General features: G+C 38.9%; 1 protein-coding gene across 1 annotated transcript; it reads right to left on the bottom strand.

Moving 5' to 3' along the window:
• Positions 1-1,769: 1,769 nt before the first annotated feature.
• LOC113954590 (nucleoplasmin-like) lies at positions 1,770-2,174 on the bottom strand. The gene has a single exon (XM_027659121.1). It carries the CDS (start codon positions 2,172-2,174, stop codon positions 1,770-1,772), a length of 405 nt encoding a protein of 134 aa, XP_027514922.1.
• Positions 2,175-11,304: the final 9,130 nt, after the last annotated feature.

Raw genomic sequence — 11,304 nt, 5'->3', positions numbered from 1 at the left:
CTAAGGTAGCAGGTCTCCTCATCTCATGCATGCAGCAGTAACTGGATTGTTGTAGCTGGATCTCTGTTCAATACACACAAGGAGGTCTCCAAGCCCCTCGGCTCTCCTTCGGTCCAAACGAAGGCCTCACCTGTGGGCTGCCAGCAGGGACCAGACTCGCGTCACCACAGGTATATCACGAAATGCAGGGGCATCTTCGTGAAAGTCCCTTCTTCAGGGGATTCAAATTCCCCTTTCAGAGCTCTGTGCTCTGTCTCAAGGCAGTAGGGGGGGGGGGGGCTTCACCCCCCTCCACATTCCTCTCCGTCCCGTTCCAGCTTCCCAGAACGCTCTGAGCTTCTCAGCTCCTCTCTCTCTCTCTCTCTCTCTCTCTGTCTCTGGTGCTGCATGTCCAAAACTGCTCTCCAAAATAGGAGTCCATCTCCCTCTTTTTCTCAGAGGAATCAAAGGAGTTTGGGGGGGTCTGGTATCAGTTCTTACCCCCAGAACTCTGTAACTCTGCTGCGGGCTCTCTTTTCCTCAGCTCTCCTTCCAGAAGTCTTCTCTGCGATGCTGCATGTCTCTGTTGCTCCGTCTTATCTCTTCTGGCTCTCTGCCACCGTTTCTCCGGTCAGTACCGGCTGCTGCTTTCTCCAGCCACTGCCCGCAATGGAGAAAACATCTCCCGGCATAACTACAGGCACCTAGCCCAGCTTTATGCTGTTCCAGGTCCCTGCAGCTCCCCCGGCCCGGGGCTGGGAGGCCCCAGAGGCCCCGAGGGGCTCCGGGCCCCTTTCCTTGTGGCTCTACAACATGGCCACCTCACCTACAACCCCAAAACTACAACTCTTCTCTTCCGTTTGCTTGTGGTATGTTTACACTTCTGCAGGAGCGCCCATTGGACAGGACTTCATACTTCCAGGGGTTTCCACCCCTTGGGGGTTACCACTTTTCTTAGCCTCTGAGGGGAAAACAAGGTTTAAACCACTACACCTTGAAAGGAGCCTAAACAAGCATAAATAATTTAGAAAATTCCATGTGAAATGGGGGAATAGGGTTTGGTAAGTGTTAACTACTATTCTGAAATGTGACAGACTATACAGTTACATTAAAATATACAAAAAGCTAAATATCCTAAAAATTCAAAGGCATCAGTTGAAATACTGGAACATCAGTCAGAAGAATCATAGAATCATAGAATCATACGATCATAGAATCAGCTGGGTTGGAAGGGACCTTCAAGATCACCAAGTCCAACCCTTGATCCACTACTGCTGCAGTTACTAGACCATGGCACTAAGTACCACATCCAGTCTCTTTTTAAAAATCTCCAGGGACGGAGAATCCACTACTTCCTTAGGCAGCCCATTCCAATGTCTGACCACCATCTCTGTAAAGAAATTCTTTCTAATATCTAACCTAAACCTCCCCTGGCACAACTTGAGACCATGCCCTCTTGTCTTGTATTTTTTTTTTTTAAATTATTTCCAGGGTATCTGCACTTCCTATTATTATCGCAATAAAAGGGAAGGGGGGGGAGAAAGCACTTCTGCAAATATGGGAGGAAAGGAGGGGGCCAGGAGAGGAGACAAGGAATGACACTCAAAGCCCAGACAGTTTGTGTCCCTCTGCAAAGATCCGTTGCATTTGGCACAGGGCACTGGCAGTTCCTGGCAATGGGTGTCCCCACCGTTACACCAGCTCCACTCAGATGTCTCTGATCTGCCCCTGTTCTATGATTCCCCATCGTCATCCTCATCTCCTGCGTCTTCCTCCAAGAACTCTTCCTACTAGAACTCTTCCTCCTTGGCTTCAGAGCTGGCATCATCTTCCAGGGTGATGCACTGCCTGTTGAGATAGACTGGCCCAGCCCCACACTGAAGCACGACGGTGAAGGGAGGGACCAGTTCCAGAGCTTTGGGGCTGATCATGGGCAGCACAGAGCTCCACAGTGTCGCGATGGGCAGTGGCCTGCGCTCCTCGGAGGCGTTTTTGGAGTCCACAGCCACCACATGCAGCTTGTCCCTGGCATCAACCCCCAAGCCTATCATTCTCAGCAGCACCAGGTGCTCCAAGAAGTCATTGCCCTCCTTCACCACACAGCTCTGGGCGCCCATGCCCAGCTGGCAACCCCACAGCTCAGCCACGGGCCTCTCCTCTGGCAGCAACCGGGAGAAGGGAAGCAGGGTGTCCATCCCCCACGGCAGATCTAACACCAGTGACCAGCTCTGGCGGGACAAACAGCAGAGAAAACAGCACCCAGGGAGCAGCCAGAAGTGGGATGTTTACAAGTACTTGAAAAGAGCATTGCACTTTAAGAAATAAGTAACACTTTATGGCACGTAACCAGACCCTGAAAGTTATTACTAACTTTGCATCAATGTTATATATTTGTTTATATACAATGTTTATATCTATATAAACAATAATTCTACTACTCAGTCCTTGCTGTGTTAAAATTCTAAAGAGAAATATGATGGTCTTGATTTTTCAAGCAAAGATCAATTCTCTTCTAGTAAAACATTCCCTGTAACTGAAAGCTGGTAATAGTTGACTTCAGTAACATTGACATCAGTAGAGAATTTATCTAAGGATCCCAGGGTTCAGATGCTAGTCAGAGTTCATTGACTTCTTGACATAACTAACACAGATTAAGGACCTTTCACTTTAGAATTTTGGATTTCAGAAAAGATTGCCTCTATTTTTAAAGTGATAGTTTCATTGTTATTAATAAAATGTTTTTTTAGAGCCGCGAAGAAGGTCTTAAAACTGGCTTAACTGGAAATGACTTATCCTTCAACAGAAAAATAGGAACTGACTCTTGCTGGCTTTGCTGAGTACAAAATACTAGCATGTACATCAAGCGCTTTAGCTCATTATCTGATATAGTTTTGTCCTCATATCCAAGTATTTAAAACTTTCCATTATGTAGGAATATACCTATGTGACACAATGCAGTGTAGAGAAATAAGCTATTTCTAAATCATTCATCTTGAGTACTAGAAACTGTATAAACATTAGCTTGTCAATGTTTAATAAGATTTTGTTCAAGGATACAGAAGTGAGTGAATACGCTGGTTTATTATTTTTTATATTATGTGATGAATTAGGCTTTATGAAGATTATATAGTAGATATTGAGACAATAAAGTTTGAATATCTGACCTAAAAAACAAAATGCACTAGATATCAAACTTTAATATTGAATTTTTGTTGACTAAATGACATCGGAAAAAAACCCGCCTTTTTTTTACTAGGTTCTAAATGCAGGTGAAAGAGTTAAAAGAAAATGCATATGAAATAGGCAGGCAACGTCTACAAGATTTACAAATCCAGCTCTACTCAGACAACAGATTTAGATATGTAAGACCAAATTTCAATAGGTCTTCTATTTTGGGGGTGTTACCCGTCCCAAATCAGTCATGCAAGATTTTCTGATGACAAAGTATTAAACACTTGTTTTAAAATTCATGTCATTAGAAGCATATGCTGCAATCAGACATTTCCTGTTCATGAAAATACATATAATTAAAAACAGAAAAAAATGTATCTGTCAGCTGCCAGATGTGCTATTTGCTTATACAGTACATACTGTAGACAGGGTGAGAAGGATAAGTTATGTTATTTTGTCTTTTTATAAACTCTTATTTTTAGGATTCTTGAAAGCAGTCATCTTCCTAACAATCATCATCTCAGAGTTGCAAGAATACACAATTCTCTAACCTCTAGTGGTTTAGATTATAATACTTTAAGTGCTATGCAAAATCGTTTTCACTGTTGTTTTTCAAAGCAGTAAGAAGTTGTGACCATGACAGACTGTGGGTGACACAGCCCCTTCATCAAGGAGAAATGCATGGTAGACTAGATAAACCAAAAGGGAAGGATAGTGTGTGCAGCAAGACCAGGCACAGAGCACTTGTCCATATTATCAGAAGCTGTGAACTCATTATACTAGAAAGGAAGATCAGATTGTGAGCTATAATTGGGCACTTTTAGAATGAGATCTTGCACTGGTCCGAAATACAAAGACTATGCCCTACTGATTTTATTTTGACAGTGAATGTATCTCACAGGCTTTCAGTTTGGGAATCCAAGCTGCTTCATCTTCCTAAATTTCAACACTTTTCCAAGTTTGGTGGTGTTTTAACAACATCTGTGCTACTTGCCCATCTCCATATTCATAGGTTTCATATTAATTTTAGGCTTTAAGTACATAATTTCTTGAAGGATACAGTTATTGTCACTAGCTGTGTTTTCTTTGAATCTTTAGTAAAGACTTTACAGTGAGATAACTGAAGAGATTAGCCTCAGTTATTAATTTGCAGCCTGAAAGAAATTCATATTGGCTTCCAACTCCTTGTAGTCTTCTTTGATCATCAGGTTGTATGGAAATATCACTATCAGCAGTTAGCATTATATCCTATTACATCCACATTCAGTCACACACTGCCAACCACTCCCTACATGGCAGCCCAGAGGTAAAATACACAACTAAAAGTAAACACTTCATAATGTTTAGACACATTCAAATCTCCTCCTCAAAACTTGAAAGAGTTCCCATAAAAGGAAGTTTGAATAGTAACTTAGTTAAATATGCACATCAACATATTGACTAAGAAGGAGCAAGGTTAAGATTTACTTCACAAAAAAAGCAGTGCTCCACCTGGGAATCCAAAAGCTGTGAGGAGGAACATGATGTACTTCATGCTAATGTAGATCAAATATGACAAAAAAAATTTCATCATATTCTAGACATCAATGCATTCCAGGAATCTCCTGGATTGCTTAATCCCTGCTCTGTTGTCCCTTCAAAAGTTGTCAGGGTGTCCCAAGAGAACCAGGGCTTGTGAACATGAGACCTCTCCTATATGTCTGTAGAGGGTCTCATCTGCTTGGTCTTCCTGGTTGGGTGGCCTGTAGTAGACCCTCACTATAATGTCACCAATCCCTGCCCTCCATCTCAGCTGGTTCCTCATCCATCCGCAGGCGAAACTCCATATACTTCTTATGCTAACCCTAGCTTCTAGTGAGGAACTTCCTAACTCCTCAGGAAATACTCTATAAAAAACAAAGTTTAAAACTCAGGAGATCAGTGCCCACTTGTTACTCCAAACTGGAACTAAAGACTAATACTTCAAGTTTCTTGTGAAACTGTGTTTCAGGATTGGACTTGAAATATATTCTAAGTTATTAATAATTGTTTAATGTGTCTTTCCAAAGTAAAACAATGAAGGAAAATCTTCTTTGAAACCAGAACAATATTAACTGAATTCAAGAACCAATAGAATAAAAGATAAAAGTTGAAAATTTTCTGATATTCATGGTTTTGCTGGATTGTCTTTCGTTTTCATTCGTGGGTACTGACCTGAATTTATTCCCAGAGGGTACTGTGTGTACTTGACAACTGTGGTTATGGAAAAAAGAGTTATTCAAGAGGACAGGAGGTTGTGAAACCAAGAATCTTGGGATCTATGAGAATGAACTCAATAGCACAAAAAAAATAATTTTCTGGGGAAAACTAGTCTGATATGAAGGTGATTTTTTTTTTAGTTTTGCTTTGTTTTGTTTTTAATTCTGTCCTATCCTACCCTATACTTGACTTACTCTATTAAAATAATTGGTCTCAATAGAGAAAAGGGATAGAGTAGGACAGCTTGGATGGGTCCTGCATTAGGCATCCAGTATGATGCACTGTCTGATGTATTTCACTCAAGAAAAAGACACAGAAATCTTGATGTCCCTGCTTAAATGCAAGGAAGATCTGTTCTGTGTTACATAGTTATTTCACAACTATGTTTTTCTTTTTTGTGGGTTTGTTTGGTTCTGTTTTTCAATAGTCACATTGAGGTACTTTTTGGAAAATTAAACAGATATAAATAAATATAGTTTGCATGCCTATTTTAATTTTGATTGTATTGCTCTTGCTACAAAGTTACATACTACCTGGAGAACTCATTTGTCACATACTCTTATCCTCAGGCTTTTACACAGAAGTGGACGCTTTTTTTGTGACACTTACACAGCAGAGTTCAGCGACATCCTTCTCTCGCACTTATGAAAGCCTATGGAACAACTTAGAAAACTATGGAAAACACACTGTGCTCTCTCCTGCAAGGTTAAATGCTACAGGACATCCAGCTTTGACATTCTTCTATTATTCAGTTTGACTAAACAGCTTTAAATATGTCAACAGGTTTATTCATTAAATTACACAAAAGGAATTTAATTGATTCCGTGCAACTGGTAGTTTAAAAATATACACACTTCTGTTATAACTAGTTAGTCAAAAATGTTGTGTATTCAAGGATTCTGTGTTTTTAAACTGTCTTGCTTATCCATTCTGACAGTATTAAACGTAAACTCCTGCAATATTAGTAAATTAACTTTTACTAATCCTACTTATAAAGAGATTTACTGCTGAGTGGAGAGATCAAAAGGTTAATTCATCAGAGGAACTCTCACTAACTCCTAGCAAAATTTATAGGTTAGTACAATTCTAGATATTAATCAGTTCATTCTGATTTCTACATAAAACAACATGTTACAGTATGCCAGTGCAACCTCCACTTTCAGGGAAGACCTTTCGAGGTTGGATTATCATGTTGTAGCAAAAAATGCTTGACTAGTCTCAACAGACTCAACACACACTATTGATTTGAGTTGCTAAGAAATCCCTGACTGATTTTTCTAGGATCTAAGCTCTACCTCCCTACCGCATGAATTGCTTATTTAAATGAATTCAAACAAATTGTAAAAATAAATAAACCAAAACTACATGCCAGGATGCTTGTCTTGAATGGTAAAGCTACTTTATGTAAACACATATATATGATTTAGGAGTCTAATCCTGATGAAAAATAACAGCCTAAATGTCCTAAATCACATGCACACTTTTGAAAATATTGCCTGTAACCACCCAAACATGAGTTCTCTGAGATGATCTGCTTCTGTAGGTTACAATTCTCTACATCAAAAAACCATTGTATTCAGGTTGGCTTTTGCAGGTGAGGACTGTAATTTGGAATTGCAACAATAGTGATTATAAATTGTAACTGACTTCAGGATGCCAATGATATGCAGTCTTCATCCATGCCATGGTAGAATATAACTTGTCCGTGGACGAATCTTGATGCTTTATCCTTAAAACATTTATCTTTAAATGAATAAATAAGATAAACAGATCTCATACCTGTATTGCCGTAGTTTACTTCTACTAACAGGTCATTCCAGGAATTACCTAACAGAAAAGGCTGTTTATGCAGTATTGAAACACTCAATGGAACTATAACATGGCAATAATAAGTGTATTTTTTTTTTGGAGTATTTAAGGCATCAATAGGAACAACAATTCTCAGAACAATCAGTTTGCTCATATTTCAGCAGTTCATAGAGGTTTCTTATGAAACTGGGACTTCACTGGCCTTGTTCGCAAAGAAATAGCCTGTAATCCTAGACAAGGCAAAGAGAGAAGAGCTAAATGACAAACAAATAAAAGATACAGTGTATACCCTTTCATAGAGAAGCATCTAAACCTTAAATGACAGTATTTTCAAACATTTTAAATTACATATTACGTGTGGATCATTCTACCTTTACCCAGGGCTGGGTTAATGTTATGACCACGCCAATGTGCATTTTGTTTCTGCGTATATCCCTATCTCTTAGCAGAATATATGCCCATGGACAACCAAGCATACTTTAAAGCTGGCTCTGTTTAGGCAACTCAGATTACAGATAAAGTGTGGGAGACCAGGAGAGGTGTGCTGTGGAAGATTGTGTCTATGAGCAATGGAAGGCAAATATAGAAATCTGCAAAGAGATTCTTGGAACACCGGAAGAATGCACCTTTTCTACCTTTGTTTAATGAGTCGGACTGTTAAAATACTTTATACTCATCATTGATGTTAATGTTGAATGTTTGAAGTGTTATTGCCTTATAATATCCCTTTGATTGTTAGTTTACCACATGTCCCTCAGTGTTTGGTACCTAAATTCGCACCCTTGTTCGTGATTAGTTCAAAAATGCTGCATTGCAGTATCTAATTAATTAGTAATCCCTTGTTTGGATATCTCTGCCCTTATTCTCCCTCCATTGGTTTGTATTTGCATGCTCCTCCCAAAATCCTCCCCTTTTTCCAGTACCTTCCCTCGTAACCCTATTTAAATCCAGTTCTCCCTTTAGTAAATGACAATTTTTTGCCTCTACTCCGAAGTGGTCGAACCCTCTTTCCTAACAGGTCATGTCAGTAGAGGAATCTGGGGTGATTTGTATCCATCTCTGCAGACACATTCATCCACTCTCTGAGGAACTAAAATCTTAAGCACTTTGTCAGTGAATTGATAGCTTTTAATCTCTGCATATCCATCCATAAATTCAGAGTAGGTTCTGGTTCAAATAACTTATATTCAGTCAAAAACACTTCAAAAAAGGAATATTCTAGTTGAGCTCCTCAATGTTTTTGACTTCCAAGAAATTTTTGTCTTGGGTCTCATTCTCTGCAAGACCAGAGATAAATGGAAACAAAGTAGACTCATATATATAGATGAACTCTCACAGATTTATGAGGTGAAATCATTGAAACAGCTCACCCAACAATACAAGCTTCAGAGATGAGGTTTTCATAAACATTATTTTGAAAGACATACAGCAATCCATGTCCAAGCGTGAAAACAAATTGCAAAGACTCCAAAATAACCAGGCAGAGTTAAAGGGCAAATTACTAGTCTCTGTGCAGTGCTAAGTAGTATGAAAAGAGGTAAGTCACAGAACATAAAAATAAGAAACACAATTTCTGATGAGATGACTCCTGGGCAGATACCTCCTACACTGCACACACCATCACCTCCTTTTCATCAGTGAGTGATTGCCAGAAGAAAGTAATCCCTCTGTATTGCAGTAATCAGTAATAAAATGAGAATAATGAGGCCAACATCCTGTGAAAAATAGGAACAGGAAAATAGGTCACCATAAACATAATTTTCTGGTGTTTCTAGCATGTGGAAATTCTGAACATATAAATATATAAACTTATACAAAACCTCTGACATGATGTTATTTTTGATAAACACCAAATATTCTGAAAAGGAATTCTGCTATTTTCTTTGTACAAAACAAAATTTATGCAAGAAAAAATTAAAGCATCTCTCCCAATGCCTATATTTATGAAGGGCTCTATTTAGTCATTAGATTAGTAATAATGTAATGGGAAAGGGAAACAACTAGATTTTAAAGAAACACCACTGTCCCATAGTAATAAGAAAATAACAAGTTGCAATGAGAAAAACACAGACCATATTTAAAAATTGGGGGAAAAAACCAGGACAAAGAACAAGAAGAAAAACCACGTTTGCTTCATAGTATGTATAACACTGCAGTATTTGTAGAAACATTGTTGAAAAAAAATCCTGAGTGTAAACACATAGAGGTGTAATACTTCCCCCCAAAAAATAAAAAAGGCACAAACTCAAGATAAGGAAAATTTGAGCCATTGTAAGGTCAACATAAATTATGCCCCTTAAAAGAAACTGAATCCAGTGAACTTCATGATCCTTGGGAGATCGGCAGCTGCTGTGGTTCCCTTTTCAAGATTCAGCCAGTAGCAAAACTGAGCATATTTCCCCAACACACACCTACCAGTAGACATAACTGACCACCAACAGATAAACATAGCCAGTGCCTTTAGATGCATCAGGTACACACAAACAGCACTCATACAAATGACATAAATGTCCTGATCTTCTCCAGGCTGGCCCAGACCTGCTCCCTCGAATATCCAGCTCCAAGACACAGACAACTTCCCAACTAGTCTGACTTGAGTCTACTGGCATCTCACCCACACACAAAAGAGGATGAGCACTCATATAGTTCTCTGTGAGGACAGAAACAGGAATTTACCAAGAGGGAGGACAGATCATGCTGTGATCAGGCACAGGACTCATACAAGTGTAATGAATTTCAGCTTATTTACATGAGACTGCCCCCTATAATTGCCCCTCTCCATTTTTTCTTGTATTTTATCCTTCTCCTAAGCAGCCTATAATAAATCTAACATACTCCCATAATCCCTTTAAGCGTCCCATAAAAAATTTTACACACTTGCAATGATTCACCTTAAATATCCTATAGAAAGTTTACTCTTTCATGCCAAATCCAGGATACTCTCATTTCCATTCTGACCTATTAAAAAGTTGTGGTTGATGTTCCCAAGGTCACCAGAGGCCTGGTGCCTTTAACAGTCTGTCCACAGCTCCGTTTTTCGTTAACTACTGCTCCCTTAGTGGTTTTATATCTGTGTCTTTAGTCTTGGTTGCTTTTCCTATTCCCTGTCATGGCCTTTTAACCAAATGTTCTTACAAAACAGATGTTCTACTTTGCAGCTATCCTAACATTCAGGGGTAGCCCTCTCCTTTTCCCTGTCTCTCACTTTCTCTCTGAGTAGAATGATACGTTTGGGAGAAATTGAAAAGTGAACATAAGGAAAGAGAGGAAGGACATATTCTGTGACATACATCTTGCAGCATACCCATGTCCTTTTGGTATTCATCAAATTTATTTTTAAATTTTCTGAACCTTTCAGGAATAAAAACCACTTGAAAAGATGTATTGGAGAGACATTAGCTGTCCTCTTCTTTTTAATAATAAACAACAATGCTGAACATTTGCTACTGGTGAGTCAGAATACATAAATATTGAATTCAACAGTTGCAATTTCAGAAAGTAACCAAGAAATGACATTAATGACCTTGAAAGGGCAGATTTCAAAAACAGGGAAACATTGCTTTCATTTTCACTGATACAACAAAGAGAAAAACAGTATCTTTGCATGCAAAGAAACATAAGACACATCAGCAAGCTTAGACCATGTAGTGAAAAGGTGGAATGATAGTAAGACATTAATGGTAATGCATTTTGGGTGATGGTAAATTTTTGCCTGGTGAAGCCAGTACTGAGTTAAGTAAGTTATTCTAGTTAAAAGCAGTAAGCAGAGCTCGCTAGAAAATAGTGCTTTGTTTTACTAACAGTTTTAAAGTTCCAGATTTATTTTATTCCGCTTTGGAATGAAAGCAAAGCCTTTTAAATGCTACTGTAAAGTGGAAGCATGTCAAAATTTTTGCTCCATGTTGAAAAGGTCAACTTTTTGATGCAAGCCTCTCTCTCTTGATCAAAACATTTACACTGAAAATGTCTCTGGGTTGTTTCTGAAAAGTATTTGTGGCTTCAGTAAATCATCGTGCTCAGATGTGATAGTTCCTAAGTAGCCAAAATAGTGAACTCTGGTGCTCTAGAGATTTGTGTTTCCTTGCCTCTAAACTCCCTCTAATGCAT

This window comes from Corapipo altera, unplaced genomic scaffold, assembly GCF_003945725.1.
Source record: "Corapipo altera isolate COAL_440 unplaced genomic scaffold, ASM394572v1 52, whole genome shotgun sequence".
NCBI classification, from domain to species: Eukaryota; Metazoa; Chordata; class Aves; order Passeriformes; family Pipridae; genus Corapipo; species Corapipo altera.
This window is presented reverse-complemented; position numbering and strand designations above follow the sequence as displayed.